Source organism: Cherax quadricarinatus, chromosome 32, assembly GCF_038502225.1.
Source record: "Cherax quadricarinatus isolate ZL_2023a chromosome 32, ASM3850222v1, whole genome shotgun sequence".
NCBI classification, from domain to species: domain Eukaryota; kingdom Metazoa; phylum Arthropoda; class Malacostraca; order Decapoda; family Parastacidae; genus Cherax; species Cherax quadricarinatus.
The window spans coordinates 35,029,473-35,054,441 of NC_091323.1; the positions used below are offsets into that span (position 1 = coordinate 35,029,473).

Sequence of the window (24,969 nt, forward strand, 5' to 3'; positions counted from 1 at the left end):
CCCCCCCACACGTAATATACTACAATATTTAAAGCACCCTGGAGCAATTAATGCGCCTCACTGATTATTGTGTATTATATTATCATTATTAATGTGGTGTCCTCAAGACTAATAAGACACTCTTAGTGATTTTAATGTGTACCTGCACACCAGCACAGTGTGTAACTTTAAAATACTTGAAATTTTGGAGTTTCCAGACATAATGGAGAGACGCAGTGCTCACAGAGAATGTAAAACCGTGTGGTGCACGGTGACCATATTAGAAAGTCAGGTGGGGGAGCCATATAGTGAGTTTTGCTCATAATTTGTAATGTCCATATTAGCAGAACGTCGTAAAGCAGGGCCCTTATGTACAAATATTTTTTAAAATTTTAATATTTTTTAATGTGGAGTAAAATAAGGGTTAGATGTGAAAAGTGAGTTATAGTAATTGTTTATGCACCTGGAGAAGATAGAAGTATAGAGGAGAGAGAGATTTTGGGAAATGTTAAGTGAGTGCATGGGGAGTTTTGAACCAAGTGCAAGAGTACTTGTAGTTGGGGATCTCAATGCTAAAGTGGGTAAAAATGTTGTGGAGGGAGTAGTGGGTAAATTTGGGGTATCAGGGGTAAATGAAAATGGGGAGCCTTTAATTGAATTGTGTAGAAAGAGGTTTGGTAATAAGTAATAAATATTTTACGAAAAAGAGGATAAATAAATATACAAGGCATAATACAGCACGTAATGAAAGTAGTTTGTTAGATAATGTATTGGTGGATAAAAGGTTGATGAGTAGGCTTCAGGATGTACATGTTTATAGAGGGCAACTGATATATTGGATCATTATTTAGTTGTAGCTACAGTTAGAGTAAGAGGTAGATGGGAAAAGAGGAAGGTGGCAACAACAAGTAAGAGGGAGGTGAAAGTGTATAAACTAAGGGAGGAGGAAGTTCGGGTCAGATATAAGCAACTATTGGCAGAAAGGTGGGCTAGTGCAAAGATGAGTAGTGGGGGGGTTGAAGAGGGTTGGAATAGTTTTAAAAATGCAGAAGTTTGTGGTTATAGGAGGGTGGGGGCAGGAGGAAAGAGGAGTGATTGGTGGAATGATAAAGTAAAGGGTTTGATAAAAGAGAAAAAGGTAGCTTATGAGAGGCTTTTACAAAGCAGAAGTGTTATAAGAAGAACAGAGTATATGGAGAGTAAAAGAAAGGTAAAGAGAGTGGTGAGAGAGTGCAAAAGGAGAGCAGATGATAGAGTGGGAGAGGCACTGTCAAAAAAATTTAATGAAAATAAGAAAAAATTTTGGACTATGGATTTGTCAGTTAAAAACAGAGTAGGGGAGTTAGTACATAGGAAGATGGAGGTATTAGGTAGATGGCAAGAATATTTTGAGGAACTTATGAATGTTCAGGAAGAAAGGGACGCGGTAATTTCATGCACTGGTCAGGGAGGTATACTATCTTTTAGGAGTGAAGAAGAGCAGAATGTAAGTGTAGGGGAGGTACGTGAGGCATTACGTAGAATGAAAGGGGGTAAAGCAACTGGAACTGATGGGATCATGACAGAAATGTTAAAAGCAGGGGGGGATATAGTGTTGGAGTGGTTGCTATTTTTGTTTAATAAATGTATGAATGCAAGTATATGGAATAGGTAGTAAGTTACTAAATGCTGTTAAGAGTTTTTATGAGGATAGTGAGGCTCAGGTTAGGGTGTGTAGAAGAGAGGGAGAATACTTCCCGGTAAAAGTAGGTCTTAGACAGGGATGTGTAATGTCACCATGGTTGTTTAATATATTTATAGATGGGGTTGTAAAAGAAGTAAATGCTAGGGTGTTCGGGAGAGGGGTGGGATTAAATTATGGGGAATTAAATACAAAATGGGAAGCGAGTTACTTTTTGCTGATGATACTGTGCTTATGGGAGATTCTAAAGAAAAATTGCAAAGGTTAGTGGATGAGTTTGGGAATGTGTGTAAAGGTAGAAAGTTGAAAGTGAACATAGAAAAGAGTAAGGTGATGAGGGTATCAAATGATTTAGATAAAGAAAAATTGGATATCAAATTGGGGAGGAGGAGTATGGAAGAAGTGAATGTTTTCAGATACTTGGGAGTTGACGTGTCGGCGGATGGATTTATGAAGGATGAGGTTAATCATAGAATTGATGAGGGAAAAAAGGTGAGTGGTGCATTGAGGTATATGTGGAGACAAAACATTATCTATGGAGGCAAAGAAGAGAATGTATGAAAGTATAGTAGTACCAACACTCTTATATGGATGTGAAGCTTGGGTGGTAAATGCAGCAGCGAGGAGACGGTTGGAGGCAGTGGAGACGTCCTGTCTAAGGGCAGTGTGTGGTGTAAATATTATGCAGAAAATTCGGAGCATGGAAATTAGGAGAAGGTGTGGAGTTAATAAAAGCATTAGTCAGAGGGCAGAAGAGGGGTTGTTGAGGTGGTTGGGTCATTTAGAGAGAATGGATCAAAGTAGAATGACATGGAAAGCATATAAATCTATAGGGGAAGGAAGGAGGGGTAGGGGTCGTCCTCGAAAGGGTTGGAGAGAGGGGGTAAAGGAGATTTTGTGGGCGAGGGGCTTGGACTTCCAGCAAGAGAGCGTGTGTGTCTTAGATAGGAATGAATGGAGACGAATGGTATTTGGGACCTGACGAGCTGTTGGAGTGTGAGCAGGGTAATATTTAGTGAAGGGATTCAGGGATATCAGTTATTTTTATATAGCTAGACTTGAGTCCTGGAAATGGGAAGTACAATGCCTGCACTATAAAGGAGGGGTTCGGGATATTGACGGTTCGGAGGGATAAGTTGTGTATCTTTATACGTATATGCTTCTAAGCTGTTGTGTTCTGAGCACCTCTGCAAAAACAGCGATTATGTGTGAGTGAGGTGAAAGAGTTGAATGATGATGAAAGTATTTTCTTTTTGGGTCACCCTGCCTCGGTGGGAGACGGCCGACTTGTTAAAAAAAAAAAAAAAAGTTTACCAAGTATACCAGGTAAAGTGTACGGTAGGGTTATTATTGAAAGAATTAGAGGTAAGACATAATGTTGAATTGCGGATGAGCATGGAGGTTTTAGAGTAGGTAGGGGATGTGTAGATCAAGTGTTTACATTGAAGCATATATTTGAACAGTATTTAGATAAAGGTAGGGAAGTGTTCATTACATTTATGGATTTAGAAAAGGCATATGATAGAGTGGATAGGGGAGCAATGTGGCAGATGTTGCAAGTACATGTATATGGAATAGGTAGTAAGTTACTGAATGCTGTAAAGAGTTTTTATGAGGATATTGAGGCTCAGGTTAGGGTATGTAGAAGAGAGGGAAATTACTTAGCTGTAAAAGTAGGTCTTAGGCAGGGATGTGTAATATCACCGTGGGGTTGTAAAAAAAGTAAATGCTAGGGTGTTGGGGAAAGGGGTGGGATTAAATTGTGGGGAATCAAATGCAAAATGGGAATTGACAGTTACTTTTTGCTGATGATGCTGTGCTTATGGGAGATTCTAAAGAAAAGTTGCAAAGATTAGTGGACAGGTTTGGGAGTGTGTGTAAAGGTAGAAAGTTGAAAGTGAACATAGAGAAGATAGATAAAGAAAAATTGGATATCAAATGGAAGAGTAGTAGTTTGGAAGAAAGCCTAGAGAACAAATGGATTTGTCAGTTAAAAATAGGAGAGGAGAGTTATTAAATGGAGAGTTAGAGGTATTGGGAAGATGGAGGGAATATTTTGAGGAATTGTTAAATGTTGATGAAGATAGGGAAGCTGTGATTTCGTGTATAGGGCAAGGAGGAACATCATCTTGTAGGAGTGAGGAAGAGCCAGTTGTGAGTGTGGGGGAAGTTCGTTAGGCAGTAGGTAAAATGAAAGGGGGTAAGGCAGCCGGGATTGATGGGATAAAGATAGAAATGTTAAAAGCCGGTGGGGATATAATTTTGGAGTGGTTGGTGCAATTATTTAATAAATGTATGGAAGAGGGTAAGGTACCTAGGGATTGGCAGAGAGCATGCATAGTTCCTTTGTATAAAGGCAAAGGGGATAAAAGAGAGTGCAAAAATTATAGGGGGATAAGTCTGTTGAGTATACCTGGCAGAGTGTATGGTAGAGTTATTATTGAAAGAATTAAGAGTAAGACGGAGAATAGGATAGATGAACAAGGAGGCTTTAGGAAAGGTAGGGGGTGTGTGGACCAGGTGTTTGCAGTGAAACATATAAGTGAACAGTATTTAGATAAGGCTAAAGAGGTCTTTGTGGCATTTATGGATTTGGAAAAGGCGTATGACAGGGTGGATAGGGGGGCAATGTGGCAGATGTTGCAGGTGTATGGTGTAGGAGGTAGGTTACTGAAAGCAGTGAAGAGTTTTTACGAGGATAGTGAGGCTCAAGTTAGAGTATGTAGGAAAGAAGGAAATTATTTCCCAGTAAAAGTAGGCCTTAGACAAGGATGTGTGATGTCACCGTGGTTGTTTAATATATTTATAGATGGGGTTGTAAGAGAAGTAAATGCGAGGGTCTTGGCAAGAGGCGTGGAGTTAAAAGATAAAGAATCACACATAAAGTGGGAGTTGTCACAGTTGCTCTTTGCTGATGACACTGTGCTCTTGGGAGATTCTGAAGAGAAGTTGTAGAGATTGGTGGATGAATTTGGTAGGGTGTGCAAAAGAAGAAAATTGAAAGTGAATACAGGAAAGAGTAAGGTTATGAGGATAACAAAAAGATTAGGTGATGAAAGATTGGATATCAGATTGGAGGGAGAGAGTATGGAGGAGGTGAATGTATTCAGGTATTTGGGAGTGGACGTGTCAGCGGATGGGTCTATGAAAGATGAGGTGAATCATAGAATTGATGAGGGGAAAAGGGTGAGTGGTGCATTTAGGAGTCTGTGGAGACAAAGAACTTTGTCCTTGGAGGCAAAGAGGGGAATGTATGAGAGTATAGTTTTACCAATGCTCTTATATGGGTGTGAAGCATGGGTGATGAATGTTGCAGCGAGGAGAAGGCTGGAGGCAGTGGAGATGTCATGTCTGAGAGCAATGTGTGGTGTGAATATAATGCAGAGAATTCGTAGTTTGGAAGTTAGGAGGAGGTGCGGGATTACCAAAACTGTTGTCCATAGGGCTGAGGAAGGGTTGTTGAGGTGGTTCGGACATGTGGAGAGAATGGAGCGAAACGGAATAACTTCGAGTGTATCAGTCTGTAGTGGAAGGAAGGCGGGGTAGGGGTCGGCCTAGGAAAGGTTGGAGGGAGGGGGTAAAGGAGGTTTTGTGTGCGAGGGGCTTGGACTTCCAGCAGGCATGCGTGAGCGTGTTTGATAGGAGTGAAATGAGACAAATGGTTTTTAATACTTGACGTGCTGTTGGAGTGTGAGCAAAGTAACATTTATGAAGGGGTTCAGGGAAACCGGCAGGCCGGACTTGAGTCCTGGAGATGGGAAGTACAGTGCCTGCACTCTGAAGGAGGGGCGTTAATGTTGCAGTTTAAAAACTGTAGTGTAAAGCACCCTTCTGGCAAGACAGTGATGGAGTGAATGATGGTGAAAGTTTTTCTTTTTCGGGCCACCCTGCCTTGGTGGGAATCGGCCAGTGTGATAATAAAAATAAATAAATAGTTTGGAAGAAGTGAATGTTTTCAGATATTTGGGAGTTGACGTGTCAGCAGATGGATTTATGAAGTATGAGGTTAACCATAGAATTGATGAAGCAAAAAAGGTGAGTGGTGCGTTGAGGTATATGTGAAAACAAAAAAACGTTATCTATGGAGGCAAAGAAGGGAATGTATGAAAGTATAGTAGTACCAACACTCTTATATGGGTGTGAATTTTGGGTTGTATATGCTGCAGCGAGGAGGCGATGTCGTCCTATCTAAGGGCAGTGTATGGAAATTAGGAGGTATGGAGTTAATGAAAGTATTAGTCAGAGGGGTTGTGGAGGTGGTTTGGTCATTTAGAGAGAATAGATCAAAGTAGAATAACATGGAGAGCGTATAAATCTGTAGGGGAAGGGAGGGGTAGGGGTCATCCTCGAAAAGGTTGGAGGGAGTGGGTAAAGGAGGTTTTGTGGGCGAGGGGCTTGGACTTCCAGCAAGCGAGCGTGTGTGTCTTAGATAGGAATGAATGGAGACGAATGGTATTTGGGAGCTGACGAGCTGTTGGAGTGTGAGCAGGGTAAAATTTAGTGAAGGGATTCAGGGAAACCGGTTATTTTTATATAGCCGGACTTGAGTCCTGGAAATGGGAAGTACAAACCCTGCACTTTAAAGGAGGGGTTTGGGATATTGGCAGTTTGGAGGGATATGTTGTGTATCTTTATACGTATATGCTTCTAAACTGTTGTATTCTGAGCACCTCTGCAAAAACAGTGATTATGTGTGAGGTGAAAGTATTGTATGATGATGAAAGTATTTTCTTTTTGGGTCACCCTGCCTCAGTGGGAGATGGCCGATTTTTTTTTTTATAGCAAGTCGGCCGTCTCCCACCGAGGCAGGGTGACCCAAAAAGAAAGAAAATCCCCATAAAGAAAATACTTTCATCATCATTCAACACTTTCACCTCACACATAATCACTGTTTTTGCAGAGGTGCTCAGAATACAACAGTTTAGAAGCATATACGTATAGAGATACACAACTTATCCCTCCAAACTGCCAATATCCCAAACCCCTCCTTTAAAGTGCAGGCATTGTACTTCCTATTTCCAGGACTCAAGTCCGGCTATATAAAAATAACCGGTCTCCCTGAATCCCTTCACTAAATATTACCCTGCTCACACTCCAACAGCTCGTCAGGTCCCAAATACAATTCTTCTCCATTCACTCCTATCTAACATGCTCAATCACGCTTGCTGGAAGTCCAAGCCCCTCACCCACGAAACCTCCTTTACCCCCTCCCTCCAACCTTTTCGAGGACGACCCCTACCCCGCCTTCCTTCCCCTACAGATTTATACGTTCTCCATGTCATTCTACTTTGAGCCATTCTCTCTAAATGACCAGACCACCTCAACAAACCCTCTTCAGCCCTCTGACTAATACTTTTATTAACTCCACACCTTCTCCTAATTTCCATACTCCGAATTTTCTGCATAATATTTACACCACACATTGCCCTTAGACAGGACATCTCCACTGCCTCCAACCGCCTCCTCACGGCAGCATTTACAACCCAAGCTTCACACCTATATAAGAATGTTGGTACTACTATATTTTCATACATTCCCTTCTTTGCCTCCATAGATAACGTTTTTTTTGTCTCCACGTATATCTCGACGCACCACTCGCCTTTTTTCCTTCATCAATTCTATCATTAACCTCATCCTTCATAAATCCATCTGCTGACACGTCAACTCGCAAATATCTAAAAACATTCACTTCTTTCATACTACTCTTCCCCAGTTTGATATCCAATTTTTCTTTATCTAAATCATTTTATACCCTCATCACCTTACTCTTTTCTATGTTCACTGTCAACTTTCTACCTTTACACACACTCCCAAACTCATCCACTAACCTTTGCAATTTTTTTTTAGAATCTCCCATAAGCACAGTATCTTCAGCAAAAAGCAGCTGTGTCAATTCCCATTTTGTATTTGATTCCCCATAATTTAATCCTACCCCTCTCCCGAACACCCAAGCATTTACTTCTTTTACAACCCCATCTATAAATATATTAAACAACCATGGTGACATTACACATCCCTGTCTACCTATTCCATATACAGTGGACCCCCGGTTTACGATATCATTTCATTCCAGAAGTATGTTCAGGTACCAGTACTGATCGAATTTGTTCCCATAGGTAGTAGGTTGGTAGACAGCAACCACCCAGGGAAGTACTACCGTCCTGCCAGATGACTGTGAAACAAAAACCTGTAATTGTTTTGCATGATGGTAGGATTGCTGGTTTCTTTTTCTGTCTCATAAACACGCTAAGATAACAGGGATATCTTGCTACTCCTACTAACACTTTGGTCACACTTCACAGACACGCACATGCATATATATATATACATACATCTAGGTTTTTCTCCTTTTTCTAAATAGCTCTTGTTCTTTTTTATTTCTTCTATTGTCCATGGGGAAGTGGAATAGAATCTTTCCTCCGTAAGCCATGCGTGTCGTATGAGGCGACTAAAATGCCGGGAGCAATGGGCTAGTAACCCCTTCTCCTGTATACAATTACTAAAAAAGAGAAGAAGAAAAACTTTATAAAACTGGGTTGCTTAAATGTGCGTGGATGTAGTGCGGATGACAAGAAACAGATGATTGCTGATGTTATGAATGAAAAGAAGTTGGATGTCCTGGCCCTAAGCGAAACAAAGCTGAAGGGGGTAGGAGAGTTTCAGTGGGGGGAAATAAATGGGATTAAATCTGGAGTATCTGAGAGAGTTAGAGCAAAGGAAGGGGTAGCAGTAATGTTAAATGATCAGTTATGGAAGGAGAAAAGAGAATATGAATGTGTAAATTCAAGAATTATGTGGATTAAAGTAAAGGTTGGATGCGAGAAGTGGGTCATAATAAGCGTGTATGCACCTGGAGAAGAGAGGAATGCAGAGGAGAGAGAGAGATTTTGGGAGATGTTAAGTGAATGTATAGGAGCCTTTGAACCAAGTGAGAGAGTAATTGTGGTAGGGGACTTGAATGCTAAAGTAGGAGAAACTTTTAGAGAGGGTGTGGTAGGTAAGTTTGGGGTGCCAGGTGTAAATGATAATGGGAGCCCTTTGATTGAACTTTGTATAGAAAGGGGTTTAGTTATAGGTAATACATATTTTAAGAAAAAGAGGATAAATAAGTATACACGATATGATGTAGGGCGAAATGACAGTAGTTTGTTGGATTATGTATTGGTAGATAAAAGACTGTTGAGTAGACTTCAGGATGTACATGTTTATAGAGGGGCCACAGATATATCAGATCACTTTCTAGTTGTAGCTACACTGAGAGTAAAAGGTAGATGGGATACAAGGAGAATAGAAGCATCAGGGAAGAGAGAGGTGAAGGTTTATAAACTAAAAGAGGAGGCAGTTAGGGTAAGATATAAACAGCTATTGGAGGATAGATGGGCTAATGAGAGCATAGGCAATGGGGTCGAAGAGGTATGGGGTAGGTTTAAAAATGTAGTGTTAGAGTGTTCAGCAGAAGTTTGTGGTTACAGGAAAGTGGGTGCAGGAGGGAAGAGGAGCGATTGGTGGAATGATGATGTAAAGAGAGTAGTAAGGGAGAAAAAGTTAGCATATGAGAAGTTTTTACAAAGTAGAAGTGATGCAAGGAGGGAAGAGTATATGGAGAAAAAGAGAGAGGTTAAGAGAGTGGTGAAGCAATGTAAAAAGAGAGCAAATGAGAGAGTGGGTGAGATGTTATCAACAAATTTTGTTGAAAATAAGAAAAAGTTTTGGAGTGAGATTAACAAGTTAAGAAAGCCTAGAGAACAAATGGATTTGTCAGTTAAAAATAGGAGAGGAGAGTTATTAAATGGAGAGTTAGAGGTATTGGGAAGATGGAAGGAATATTTTGAGGAATTGTTAAATGTTGATGAAGATAGGGAAGCTGTGATTTCGTGTATAGGGCAAGGAGGAATAACATCTTGTAGGAGTGAGGAAGAGCCAGTTGTGAGTGTGGGGGAAGTTCGTGAGGCAGTAGGTAAAATGAAAGGGGGTAAGGCAGCCGGGATTGATGGGATAAAGATAGAAATGTTAAAAGCAGGTGGGGATATAGTTTTGGAGTGGTTGGTGCAATTGTTTAATAAATGTATGGAAGAGGGTAAGGTACCTAGGGATTGGCAGAGAGCATGCATAGTTCCTTTGTATAAAGGCAAAGGGGATAAAAGAGAGTGCAAAAATTATAGGGGGATAAGTCTGTTGAGTGTACCTGGTAAAGTGTATGGTAGAGTTATAATTGAAAGAATTAAGAGTAAGACGGAGAATAGGATAGCAGATGAACAAGGAGGCTTTAGGAAAGGTAGGGGGTGTGTGGACCAGGTGTTTACAGTGAAACATATAAGTGAACAGTATTTAGATAAGGCTAAAGAGGTCTTTGTGGCATTTATGGATTTGGAAAAGGCGTATGACAGGGTGGATAGGGGGGCAATGTGGCAGATGTTGCAAGTGTATGGTGTAGGAGGTAGGTTACTGAAAGCAGTGAAGAGTTTTTACGAGGATAGTGAGGCTCAAGTTAGAGTATGTAGGAAAGAGGGAAATTTTTTCCCAGTAAAAGTAGGCCTTAGACAAGGATGTGTGATGTCACCGTGGTTGTTTAATATATTTATAGATGGGGTTGTAAGAGAAGTAAATGCGAGGGTCTTGGCAAGAGGCGTGGAGTTAAAAGATAAAGAATCACACACAAAGTGGGAGTTGTCACAGCTGCTCTTTGCTGATGACACTGTGCTCTTGGGAGATTCTGAAGAGAAGTTGCAGAGATTGGTGGATGAATTTGGTAGGGTGTGCAAAAGAAGAAAATTAAAGGTGAATACAGGAAAGAGTAAGGTTATGAGGATAACAAAAAGATTAGGTGATGAAAGATTGAATATCAGATTGGAGGGAGAGAGTATGGAGGAGGTGAACGTATTCAGATATTTGGGAGTGGACGTGTCAGCGGATGGGTCTATGAAAGATGAGGTGAATCATAGAATTGATGAGGGAAAAAGAGTGAGTGGTGCACTTAGGAGTCTGTGGAGACAAAGAACTTTGTCCTTGGAGGCAAAGAGGGGAATGTATGAGAGTATAGTTTTACCAACGCTCTTATATGGGTGTGAAGCGTGGGTGATGAATGTTGCAGCGAGGAGAAGGCTGGAGGCAGTGGAGATGTCATGTCTGAGGGCAATGTGTGGTGTGAATATAATGCAGAGAATTCGTAGTTTGGAAGTTAGGAGGAGGTGCGGGATTACCAAAACTGTTGTCCAGAGGGCTGAGGAAGGGTTGTTGAGGTGGTTCGGACATGTAGAGAGAATGGAGCGAAACAGAATGACTTCAAGAGTGTATCAGTCTGTAGTGGAAGGAAGGCGGGGTAGGGGTCGGCCTAGGAAGGGTTGGAGGGAGGGGGTAAAGGAGGTTTTGTGTGCGAGGGGCTTGGACTTCCAGCAGGCATGCTTGAGCGTGTTTGATAGGAGTGAATGGAGACAAATGGTTTTTAATACTTGACGTGCTGTTGGAGTGTGAGCAAAGTAACATTTATGAAGGGATTCAGGGAAACCGGCAGGCCGGACTTGAGTCCTGGAGATGGGAAGTACAGTGCCTGCACTCTGAAGGAGGGGTGTTAATGTTGCAGTTTAAAAACTGTAGTGTAAAGCACCCTTCTGGCAAGACAGTGATGGAGTGAATGATGGTGAAAGTTTTTCTTTTTCGGGCCACCCTGCCTTGGTGGGAATCGGCCGGTGTGATAATAAAAAAAAAAAAAAGGAATATTGTGAATTAGATTAGTCCATTTCAGACCCCCAAACATACACATACAAACGCACTTACATAAATACACTTGCATAATTTGTCGCATTGGGAGCTGATCGTAAACCGGGGGTCCACTGTACTTGCAACATCTGCCACATTGCTCCCCTATCCACTCTATCATATGCCTTTTCTAAATCCATAAATGCAATTAAAACTTCCCTACCTTTATCTGAATACTGTTCACATATATGCTTCAATGTAAACACTTGATCTACACATCCCCTACCTACTCTAAAACCTCCTTGCTCATCCACAATCCTACATTCTGTCTTACCTCTGAAAAAAAAAAATGTATATACAGTGGATCCCCGAGTTTCATGATTAATCCGTTTCATAGAGCCTGCCGAAAGTCGAAATTCACGAAACTCGAAACCATTTTCCTCATAAGAAATAATGGAAATTGCGGGATTACCAAAACTGTTGTCCAGAGGGCTGAGGAAGGGTTGTTGAGGTGGTTCAGACATGTAGAGAGAATGGAGCGAAACAGAATGACTTCAAGAGTGTATCAGTCTGTAGTGGAAGGAAGGCGGGGTAGGGGTCGGCCTAGGAAAGGTTGGAGAGAGGGGGTAAAGGAGGTTTTGTTTGCGAGGGGCTTGGACTTCCATCAGGCATGCGTGAGCGTGTTTGATAGGAGTGAATGGAGACAAATGGTTTTTAATACTTGACGTGCTGTTGGAGTGTGAACAAAGTAACATTTATGAAGGGGTTCAGGGAAACCGGCAGGCCGGACTTGAGTCCTGGAGATGGGAAGTACAGTGCCTGCACTCTGAAGGAGGGGTGTTAATGCTGCAGTTTAAAAACTGTAGTGTAAAGCACCCTTCTGGCAAGACAGTGATGGAGTGAATGATGGTGAAAGTTTTTCTTTTTCGGGCCACCCTGCCTTGGTGGGAATCGGCCAGTGTGATAAAAAAAAAAAAATTAATCCATTTCAGCCACCCAAAAATATTAAAATAAAATATTTTTTTCAAATTAAATAGATTTATATACTGAAATCAATGAGAAATCAAGTACATGCATATAAAAAATAATAATATTACACTTACCTTTACTGAAGACTTCTGGGTGGATGGAAGACGGGAGGAGGGGATAGGAGGAAGGTGTACACTATTGTTTGGAAGGAGAATCTCCTTCCATTAGGACTTTAAGTAGCAAGTCCTTATCTGGTATTACTTCCCTTCTTCTTTTAATGCCACTGGGAACAACTTGAGAGTCACTGTACCCCTGTCGCACAAAATATCTGTCCAGAGAGGTCTTTTTCTGGCGTTTCTTAAAGATTTTCCTGAAGTGGGACGCAACACTGTCATTGTACATGTTGCAGATATGGCTTGTTTCAGCTCTGTCATGATGATACTTTTCAACAAAACTTTGCAACTCATTCCACATGGCACAAATCTCCTTAATCTTTGAAGAAGGCACCTCATCCACTCCCTCTTCCTCCTCCTCTGAAGCAAGTTCCTCGGCTGTGGTCTGATGCTGTTCCAGTTGAAGCTCTTGCAGTTCATCAGTGGTTAGCTCTTCCCTGTGGTCCTCCACCAACTCTTCCATATTCCCGTCACTCACCTCCATCCCCATGGACTTGCCCAATGCCCCAACACCTTCCACAACAGGCAGAGGGTCGGCAAGGACAGGGCCTGCCTCAGACTCTTCAAAATCCCTCTGGATCGTGTTCCTCACTTTATTTACCAAAGGGCTTGCACTAGCTTTCCTTGGGTCCATGATGACTTATTTAGCAGTTGCAAGCACAAAAAATAATGGATTATTATGAAATGTATTGTATGAACCCGCGGGGTGATGGTCACGCGTTGGTAGACAGTGACACACTGAGCGTGAATGGTGTGGGAGACTGGCTTGGTGTGTGGGGTGATGTGCCAACGGGTACCGGACGGTCGCCGAAACACGAGTCTAATCACGAAACTCGAGGCCAAATTTTGCCAAAAAAAACTCGCCGAAGGTCGAATTTTACGAAAGTCGAGGCTGCCGAAACTCGAGGGTCCACTGTATATGTATATGTTATCTTTTCATTCAATTATCTTTTGATCTTAACATACTTATTAGTCACATTTATTGATTTTTAAGTTTGTTTTTGACAGTTAAGGAAAGATGTATTGATGATAGAAGTGTGAATAATGTAAATACAGATTCAGTGACTAGCCTTGTTTGTTGAACTTGGATAAAGAAAGTATTTGTACATATTTTTTTTATTTTTTCCAATGCCAATAGGAAAGTGTTTGGGACTGGAGTTGGGCCCAGTCGACGACCAGTGGACGAAGGGTCAGAAAAGTGGCACTACAATGGCATTAGACGACGGGATGGCATTGTTGTTCCACCCATGCCTGATAAGAGGAAGGGCATAAGACTAAATAGTGGTATTCCTGTATATACACCGACTCCAGTAATTCCTGCTGTTAATACAATTAATGCTCAGGTCACTGAAGGAAGAACTCTTGGGTCCATTTTAGGCTCTCCCCAGTTAGTTTCAGCCACGACAGCTCAAACTGATACCATCATATCCCCATCTTCACCTATCTTGAAAGCTCAGCTGTCTGCACCACTCAGACCGTCCCCACCACCGCCTGTCAGACCACCACAGGTAAGACTGGTTTTTTATTACTATTTTTCTTTGTAGTTATTTTGTTCTATACCGGAGGTCAAGTGACTAATAAGGGACTTGTTTGCATTGAAGGGCATGGTGAGTGGTACCATGTCTCAAGGTGTGTATAGCAGTACACAGCAACAACAATCCTCACAGCAGTCACAACAAGTTCAAGCAGGCAGCAGAACAGATAATTCTGCTCTTATCAAGAGTCTTTTGGCCAACAAGGTAACCCCAGTGGGAGTAGGTCAGGCAGGCAGCATGGACCCTCTCCACCCCCACCAGTCTCCCCATTCACGACCCCTTCTTGTTTCCTCCACACCACAGCAACCCAGGGGGACCACAGGTGCTGTATCATTCGTACAAGCACTATCCCAGGGTCCTCCAGGGCCCTTGGGACCCATGCTGAGTCCTACAGGCATTGGATCCTCCCCTGGGATGCAGGTTGTGTCAGGGGGTCTTGTAGGGGGTCTTGGGGGCCAGCATGGACCACACCAGCTACCACCATCACCAGTACAGGTAACACTGTTGTTGTCTACCCATTAACAAGAAGAGCCAGGCTCTGGTGGTGAAGGGAAGCTACGCTACTGCTGCTCACCTGGTGCTCCTGCCCCCTGTGGCTGTACTGCAGCTTTGGTGCCTGGTGCTGGCCTGTCTCTGGTCTGGTCTTGTTCCTCCCTTGTGATGTGAGGAATGGTGGCGGCGGCGGTGGTTTGGGAACAGTTTTGTGTGCGCTCTGCATGTGTATCTCTTGATATAGTTGGAATCTCTGAATAACGCCTTTGGGAAATACTTTTCATTAACACTAACTGACTTACTACTATTCTTGAATGGTATGCTAATCAAAGTGTTTGAAATTGTGACTTACTGTTTATAGGAATGGTTGGTGATTGTATTAAAAAAGCTGTAGTAGTTCTTTCTCTTCTGTAATGCTCTCTTAATGAATGCAGCCTTTATTAACATAGTGAAGTGAAATTCTGCTTTTGTTTTATACATATATACGAGTATGTGTTTACACGCACGTGCACAAATGAGCGCGTGCATGTACAATCACAGCCACCAGTAGGGCTTCAGACATTTATTGTCACTGGGACAATTGTAGGAGTATCTCAGCAGTCAGACTCCGTGTAGGTCTGGTTGGTAATAGGTCCTTTCTGGCATTTTAAAACTGCCATTAACTGGCTGCTATAAAATTCACTTCCCTGGAAGCTAGTATTTTTAGTGGGCTGGGAGCCCTCAGTAGGGATTCAAAATAAATATCCTTTCCCATTAATATAGGATCATTTGTTTTGGGTAGGTATATTTTGTAGTATTAGGTGTGCCTATAGATATGAATAATACAGTACTACATAATGTGTATAGCCATGTTATAATGGAAAAGTAATAAGACTCATCAAAATCAGGCATACAAACATATGTACACATGCAGTAACACACACACTTATAAACTCCTACATACAGAGAGAGAGTGGGAACTCCTTGAGATGTAAACTCAACCCCTTTCTTAGCTGGACCAACTCTTGAGCCAGCTCTATCACTAACGCTGACTTTCCATTCTTCACCACTCTCCCTGTGCCCTTCCCCATCCCCTTCCCTGCCCTTTCTCCAGTAGGGAGGCCCACACTAATCTCAGCCCAACCTCCCATACTCCTGTTTGATGAGCACCACGAAGACGAAGTAGACATAAGCCAGTACATGGTAAGGGAAAGTAGTATCAGTCTGTGGTACATTAATGCAGATAGTTTATCTAATGAGCGATGAATTGAAGGTAAGAACATATGAGGTCACACTAGACATAATTGCTATCACTGAGACAAGTTAACAGTTATATCAGATGTCAGGATACCATGTGTAAGGAAAGTAGTGACATAATTAGTAATTAATGGATTAACTTGCCACCTAATAACAGGAAATTGAGGCAGGAATATGAGGATAACAAATGAGTGATGGTTGACATCATAGTAGAAGCACTCAGGAGTGGATTTAGGGATAAAGCAAAGCTACATATACCGGCAGATTTTAACCATAGGGAAATAGATTGGGAGAACTGGGATACTGGAAATGTGGAGGGCTAAGATGATGGAAGTGAGTATAAGAAACTTTTGAGTCAGCATGTTATGACAATGGAGAGAGATGAGCCAACAAGACTCGATTTAGTGTTTACCTTAGGTACATCTGACAGTATTAGAGCCCTCTGGGTGCTAGTGAACATGCAGTCCTGAACTTTAGAGTATTTAGTGGAAATAAGAGGGAAACACTGTAGGTGGAAAGCCTGACTTTAGAATGGGAAATTTTTAGGGGTTAAGAGGTCTCCTGAATGTTGTTTATTGGGACAGTAAATTAGAAAGTAAGTCAGTGGATGAGATGGAGTACCTAGCTTGAAAATGCTGGGAAGCTGAGGAGACCTTCAATACCAAGAAGATGCTGAAATAAAAATAAAGAGATCACTTGGTTCAACCAGAAATGCAAGGAGGAAAAAGAAAAACAGGAAAGACAGATGAGAACAGAAAAATGAGCTCATTGGCCAGAAACAAGTATGCTAGGGTGAGGAGAAAGGCTGAGAGAGAATTTAAACATGACACTGGCAAAGACGAGGTCTTCTCAGTAGAAACTGGGGCAGTATCGGAGAGACTAAATATGTGAAGTAGGGGGTACTGACAAAATACTGAATGCCATCCACACAACAAGGAAAGAGTTGAAGAAACTTGTCACAATGAATTTTGTGAGAGGTTGCAGAAGCATTGCTTAGACTACTATGATCTACAGTAAATTAATGGATACAGGACTGTAACAATAGGTCAGAAAGATAGCAAATGTAGTTCCTATATTTAACAAAGGAGACAGGAGGTGTTAAAGTACAGATCTGTTTTTCTAACAAGCATACCTTGCAAGGTAATGGAGTAACTTATCAAGGGAAAAGTGTGAAATAGCACTTGGAAAGAGGTGGTTTCATAAACAATAACCAGCATGTGTTTAGGGATACCAGATCTTGTCTTACTAACTTGTTGGAGTTCTATGACAGGAACAGCCACCACCACCCACACCATTTTATTACGGTACAACTACATTTTTCTTGGTTATTACTGTCTCAGATGTATTCATCTTTTGTATATATATATGTGAGAAGTTAGTGTATGTTTGGTACAATTTGTTTGTTAGCATTCCAGCCTATTTAAAAAAGAAAAAAAAGCTGTCTTGAAGATCCAAGGAACTTGACCCTATTTTTCTCTTATGTTGTCCAGCCCAGTAAGAGAAATGTCTGTTAGTGCTGATTTTCAGGATTGTAACCCATGCATTAATTGGGCTTTTACTGTGTGTATTTTGCTTGTGTTTGGCTTGGTGGTGTGTGGGTGGGGGAGGATGTACATATGGGCCTTAAAGAGGTGAAAATAGTTGATTTTATGTGATTTTTCTTAGGAAGGGCAGTGATCCTCCAATTCCCTGCAGTGTATTTTCTGGGAGTTTACAATGTCTGGTATTGGGACATCTTAAACAGTGACCAAGATTTCTTGGTTATGGTTTGTTAGTCGAGAAACTGGAAAAACACAGATTATTTAATTATGATGATGGATTCAAAATAGAGGGCAAGAATTATATAAGAAAGGCCTTGGAATGCAATTAATGAAAAGAGGAAAGGTTGCTTTAGTGGCTGAATGCCTAGAATTTTGTTTTGGACTCTCAGAAAATTCCATTTTGAATAATGCAGTAATGTAAAACTGGCCAAATTACTGAATTCTGGGTGTACTGTAGGGTAGTTCTGATAGTTAATGGGCAGGTTCTTGTGATCACTGTATTGAAATTACATGTGATAAATTTTAAGCAATGTTAAATCAATTTAAACTGACCTATGATATATATATATATAACAGAATTTAGCTAAAAAATTTGGGCCAAAAATAAAAATCTTCATGCTAGCAAAATAGCCAGGAATTGGGTCAGTTTGACCAATGCAGTTAGCAAAAAATAGCCTTCAAATTGGGTGAAATCTCTGATACGTAAAATTCTCCCCAACCTCCAAGTTCACACGAGTATTAGAATTTCCGTGAGTATTACATCATGTTTTGCGTTTTTCTGTCATTGCATTTTAGAGAGCTGAGATAGAGGATAAATTTCTGAAAATGTCAACAGAAGGGGGGGCTTTTAATTTGGGGCATTTAAGCAGTGTTGCTTTAGAAGAGGGTTGACTCCACTGTATTTCAAAGCTGGATACAGTATGTGGATTTTAGCCAGAATTTTCATTTGTACAGTCTATGATTTAGTACAGTATATCATATTGTACATGATTTTATTAAGTATATTTAGTGAATTGTATCGGTAGTAGGTTGGTAGACAGCAACCGCCCAGGGAGGTACTACCGTCCTGCCAAGTGAGTGTAAAACAAAAGCCTGTAATTGTTTTACATCATGGTAGGATTGCTGGTGTCCTTTTTTCTGTCTCATGAACATGCAAGATTTCAGGTATTTCTTGCTACTTCTACTTACAAGCACATATATATACACACCCCTCTGGGTTTTTTTCTATTTTCTTTCTTGTTCTTATTCTTGTTTATTTCCTCTTATCTCCATGGGGAAGTGGAACAGATTTCTTCCTCCGTAAGCCATGCATGTTGTAAGAGGTGACTAAAATGACGGGAGCAAGGGGCTAGTAACCTCTTCTCCTGTATATATTACTAAATGTAAGCGGAGAAACTTTTGTTTTTCCTTTCAGGCCACCCCACCTCAGTGGGATACGGCTGGTGTGTTGAAAGAAAGAAGAAAGTTTAGTGAATTGTCATATAACAAAAAAAAAAATAGTAGTAGTATACCTTTCACGGAACAGTTAACAGATGCGCCTGTCTGTATTTTTGGCTGCTGTGAGGATGTCCAACTGACAGTGACATTGTGTTAATATCCGTATACTTGAGAGAGCACCCACTGTTATAAAATAGAAAATGTTGTAATTTTCTTCTTCATTGATAGAGTATATTCATAAGAATTAATTTTGAATGCAAATTTCATTTTTGCACCAGAACTAACCTAGCAATCTAACCTATCCTTGTGCTAAAATTCACGTAATATAGCTTAATCCAACTCACGCTACCTAAGGTCAGCCACAGAATTTAGTAAATAAAATGAAATTTTCTGAATGTAACTCTATACAGGTACTCTTTCTTGTGGACACTCTATACTCATACTACTCATAATGCTTTTCTTTTAACAGTAATAACAGCTGTGATTGTTACAGGTATCACGAAATATTCAGAAGCAACAATTGCAGCTGCAGCACACAGACAATAGTCAAGACAGCAGTAGTGATTCTCAAATGAGAAAAACTACCTCCTTCAATGGAATATGTAATGAGGTAGGATTTTCTTACTTTTTATTTATGAAACAGTGTATCTTGAATAGAATTTAGCAAGTGCATATACAGTAGTAGTAATGAGTAAAATAAATTTTATTCATTTTTATTGTAATTTTCCACATTCTCTGGAGACTTTTTTAGCAGGAATATCTAATTCTTCAGACACTGTGGTAAATTACATTGAGAAAATTAATAAAAATTATAAGATCTCTTTAACCCCTTTGAGGGTCCAACAATTTAAAAAAAAAAAATTATTTTTTTTCTTATGAAATGGTAGAGAATCTTTTACTGAAGGTAATGGAACAAAAAAGTACGAAATTTGATGGCAAATTGACAAAATTACAAAATTGCTTCAGCAGTATTTACACATCAGCAATTTTGCCCACTTTGACTCCTATTTTTGGCCAATTACATTATTCCAGTTGACCAAATTTTTAGCTATTTCGCTAGTATTACTTCTATTTTATCGATTGAACACGGGGAACTGCCAAATCCCTCAACATTCGTGAGGGTTAGGGGATGAAGAACCTCACGAATGTTGAAAAATCGCGAATGTTTGGTGCCCCAATATATTGTAGGGAAATGTAATACAATACTGCTTCCTTAACTTACTGAACCATGAACAATCATAAAATACACGAAAACATTGTAAAGTATTGTACTATATACACATATGTTATGGTTTAATAACATGTATGTGTATGTTATTAAATACCACTGCCTCAACCACTGTGGCCCACTGCCTCGTATTTTCGTACAATTTCTTTCTTCAATTCTATCGTGTTTCTCAATTTCTGTACCAAAGGGCTGGCACTAGCAAGTTTCTTTGGGTCCATGGTTAATCATGTAGCAGTCGCACTCAGTCTGCAAGCACCAAACACAATGAATTAGTGTGAAATGTTTGGAAGAGCGATGAGGATAATACTCACTCCAGCATAAACAAAGCCACGTTGACTCATGATGCCTCAACCACTGCCTCCACCGCTGCTTCAACACTCGTATTTTTGTACAATTTCCTTCTTCAATTCTATCGTATTATTATTATTTTTATTATTAACATTTATTATTAATTTTTTTTTTTAACAAGTCAGCTGTCTCCCACCGAGGCAGGGTGACCCAAAAAGAAAATACTTTCATCACCCTGCCTCGGTGGGAGACGACCGACTTGTTGAAAAAAAAAAAAATCATTCAACACACTCACCTTACTCACATAATCACTGTTTTTGCAGAGGTGCTCAGAACACAACAGTTTAGAAGCATATACATATAGAGATACTCAACATATCCGTCCAAACTGCCAATATCCCAAATCCCTCCTTTAGAGTGCAGGCATTGTACTTCCCATTTCCAGGACTCAAGCCCGGCTATATAAAAATAACCGGTTTCCCTAAATCCCTTCACTAAATATTACCCTGCTCACACTCCATCAGATCGTCAGGTCCCAAATACCATTCGTCTCCATTCACTCCTATCGAACCCGCTCACGCACGCCTTCTGGAAGTCCAAGCCCCTCGCCCACAAAACCTCCCTCAACCACTGCCTCTACCATAGCCTCTACCACTGCCTTTACCACTGCCTCTACCACTGCCTCTACCACTGCCTCTACCACTGCCTCTACCACTGCCTCTACCACTGCCTCTACCACTGCCTCTACCACTGCCTCTACCACTGCCTCTACCACTGCCTCTACCACTGCCTCTACCACTGCCTCTACCTCTGCCACTGCCTCTGCCACTGCCTCTGCCACTGCCTCTGCCACTGCCTCTAGCACTTCCTCCACCACTGCAGTCACACTCAATCTACAAGCACCAAACACAATAAATTATTGTGAAATGTTTGGAAGAGCACAGATGCTGATGTTCACTCCAGCATAAACAAAGCCACACTGACACATGATGCCTCAACCACTGCTTCAACTATCGTATTTTTGTACAATTTCCTTCTTCAATTCTATCGTATTATTATTATTAGCAGTAGCAGAAATGTTTGATATTTTGCCGTGTTCGAGTAAACAAATGATGTCACCATCCAATACCTGTCTGGATGGCCATTCCAGTATGCAGTCATGAATGGGTTGACATTATTTATACTGTAGTTTAATAGCAAATAATGAACAAACAAAACACTACACTGAGTGGCAGGCGGGCTGGCTGCCAGTTGTAGGGGCCAGAGGGAGGATAGTAGGGACGCACGGGTGACGGAAACTTAAAAATGATTTGGCGGCTGGGAATTCGCAAATGTGTGAAGCCTGTGAAAGTTGAAAATGCAAATGTTGAAGGAGACCTGTATTTCAGCTACCCAATAAAGTGATCAGAAATTGGAAATTTGGCCAATTTCACACAAAGTTTAAAATATTTCAATTTCCACATAGGTTCAGAATAAACGAGGGCATTCCTGGCTCTAAAATAACATTTCCTCTCTCTATTAGTTATGTTTCCAGGCTTTAAGGTTGAATTTCATTTTGAGTTTTTGTTTACATTAAGAATTTTTAATAACACCAAAAAATAGAAGATTTTACTGTTATTCAATATTGTAATAATTGTATAAACAATGTCGGTGCATTCATGACCGTATATTAGACCCACCAGTTGACATGTATTGGACGCATGATGTCATCTGTTTACTCTTGAACATCGGCAAAAATCGAACAGTTCTGCTACTTTGAGCTCAATTTCAAGCTATTTTCAGTATTAATCCTTAAAAACTGTCCAAATGTAGATCTACGTTCGCTCGCACGTAGTTCTCCGAACATAGATCTACGTTCGATTTTACATGCATTCTTATTTAAAAAAAAAAAATCTATGTTTGGAGCTCTATGCGATCAAACTTAGATCTGAGTTTGGACAATTTAAGGATTAAAATCAATTATAATCATTCTATTTCTGTAATATATCTTCCATTCTATTAAATGAGACCAAAAAAACGTGAATACAACAGTAAAAACCATACGAAAATACACTACAAAGTCAGTGTTTTAATCCAAAAAGTCGCATTTTTTTTCCTCATTATGCACTGCATGCTGCAGGATTTGTTTTATATGGTGCACACTTGCCACATCGATGCATTCTCTCGTATCTAGGCCCAAATTTACCGCTCACAGCTTATCTGAATGAGCTGAGCTCATGACGTAGATCTACGGCTTGGACCCTCAGAGGGTTAATGTACTTACAAAATTATTCTGTAAAAATATAAACATGCTTTCTGTTTGTTTGGACAAATAAACGAGAATAAAAAGCAATCATAATTTGATATCAAATTGTAAAGCATAAATATCCCTGGTGCCTTTATGGTGCTGTTGCCAATGGATATTTTTTTTAAATACACTTTTTGAAACCTTTCCCCGCATTCACATGAATTTTAATTTCCAGGTATGCCACTGTTAGGAGGTCAAAGATATTTGTTCAAAGATTTAATTTAAAAATTCCCATTTCAGTGTTCATTCTTCTCCGAATGTTGTTCATGCAGATATGTTTTATAAGCAGTGGAAATTTATGTACTATACTGGATAAATGAAAACACAGAATATGTTCAGTACCATTCTGGTGTGGTAGGAGTGTTTGATTGGTGACATCAATGAAAGATGACAGTTTGTTCACTCATTGTTGATTTGTTTTTGTGTAGTTAATGGGTTGATTTAAATTGAAAATGGTATTATATGTATTAAATGTGGTTACTTTATTTGTCTATAATATCATAATTTTTTTTTTCCAGATAAAACGATGTGAAGAGGATTCAAACTCGTTTCTTTCCTCTGGACTGAATGACAAGAAGGTAACAAGTTTTGAAGGCATCTTACAAAATGGGATAAAGTCTGATATGGACATGAAAGATGAGCCTGCAGAAGAACCTGACAAGAACACTAAAAAGAATGTGTTAGCTGATCTTTTAGAAAAGACTGTTGGTGGAGATATATTAAATGGTGTAGTTGATCGTGAGTTAAGAATTAGTGATAGAGGGCTGGAATTTGTTACCCATGGCCAACAGCTAAAGATTAATGGTCCAGTAACCACTAATGGCCAAACAGGTATTGAATCTGCTCAGGGAGTGAAAAGGCCTGCTACCCCAGATAATGCCCCTGCAAAAAGAATAGCACTGGAGGATCCAAGAGCAGGAACAGACAGTCGTATCACCTTGTATGTAAGCCAGAATGGAAGTGAGAGTGGGGAAGTAATTTCGCAAGGACATCAAGTTGTGTTAAGTCAAGGCCAACAGTTCTCATCTGCAAATAATACAGCTTCACAACAAATGGTAGTGAGTCAGGCAGTATTAGCTGGCCAGCAACAGGGTACACCCACTCAAACTGTTGTTACACCACAAGGTCAGGTGATACTTCAAAGGCCTGCCACGCAAGCTGGTGTGATAATGCAGCAGGGTGGGCATATAATTCAGGGAACAACTGCTGGACAAGTTATTCAGCAAGTTATTCAACAAGGACAGTCAGGACAAACTCAAAAAGTTATCCTACATCAGGGACAGTTGGGGCAGGTTTTAGGAAGCCAAATGATTCTCTCGCAAAATAGTAGTGGCCAGCACCAGGTCTTGGTACAGGGAGGGAATAATTTTCAGGGACAAGTAATTATGCAGGGTGTTCCACATTGTCAGGGACAAGTTTTTGTGCAAGGAAATAATTCGCAAAACCAATTCGTTATGAGTGGTAACCAGGGTCAAACCGTAGTGGTCCCAGGCAGCCAGGGACAACAAGTGGTAGTTTCAAGTGCCCAAGGTCAAACTATGTTTGTTGCAGGTAATCAAGGTCAACCTGTAGTAGTGAGTGGACAACAAGGTCAAGGTGGTCAAGTGGTGATGCCTGGTAATGTGGGTGGTACAGTACTGTTGGCTCCTCAGCAACAAGGATCCACGGCAAAGACATTAATTATTTTGCCCAATCCCAAAATGGTATTAGCAGGTAACCAGCATCAAGGTGGCCAGGGCCAACAGTTAGTGTTACCACGTCAAGTGGCTGGACAGCAAATTGTACAAGTGGTGTCATCTGGAACAACTGTACCAGTTGCTACTGTCAGTACAGCACAGAGGACTGTGCATGCGGCATCCCCTATGACAGACTCGCGTGTGACACCTACCCCTCCACCTGTCCAGATACAAAGTTCTAGTGGTAGTAGTTGCAACAATAGCAGTAATAGTGCGCCAACATATAGTGCTCAGACTTCAGCTACTTTGCCCACTGCCATTGCTCCTGCTCCAGCTGGTCCTACAGCTGTTCCAGTGTCACAAACTTCAGTGAGTCAGGGGCCTCAAACACCACATGTTCCTGCCCCACAGGTGCTCTCATCTGGTGTGGCACGACGCCCTGGAAAAGCTAGTGGCTTACAATATTTATGTGAATGGCGGGGATGTAGCCAAGTGTTCAACAGTGCAGGGCAAGTGTACCACCATGCCTGCAAAGTGCACTGCCCTCCACATTTCACAGAAATACAGTGTGGATGGGCAGGCTGTGATCCCATGGTTAGAAGACGGTTTAGTGCCATGACTCATCTACACGATAGACATTGCAATGAACAGGTGAGTTTACCAAGATTTGTAGCATTGATCCTTATGTCCTGTTAATCTCATTTTACACACAACCAGTATATGAGTACTACACAGGCCTACTGGCCAATGT

The 24,969-nt window shown here is 40.8% G+C and overlaps 1 protein-coding gene across 3 annotated transcripts in view; it reads left to right on the forward strand.

The window, feature by feature from the left end:
* The window catches only part of Bap170 (Brahma associated protein 170kD), a 160,393-nt gene that overhangs the window by 115,502 nt on the left and 19,922 nt on the right, over positions 1–24,969 (forward strand). The window contains exons 12-15 of one of the 3 annotated variants that reach the window (XM_053778790.2): positions 13,637–14,006; positions 14,100–14,528; positions 19,233–19,349; positions 23,061–24,869. In XM_053778790.2, the coding sequence (XP_053634765.2) occupies positions 13,637–14,006; positions 14,100–14,528; positions 19,233–19,349; positions 23,061–24,869 (2,725 nt within the window). The remainder of the gene's footprint in view (positions 1–13,636; positions 14,007–14,099; positions 14,529–19,232; positions 19,350–23,060; positions 24,870–24,969) is intronic. The other 2 variants (XM_053778791.2, XM_053778792.2) reach the window with 2 other exon arrangements.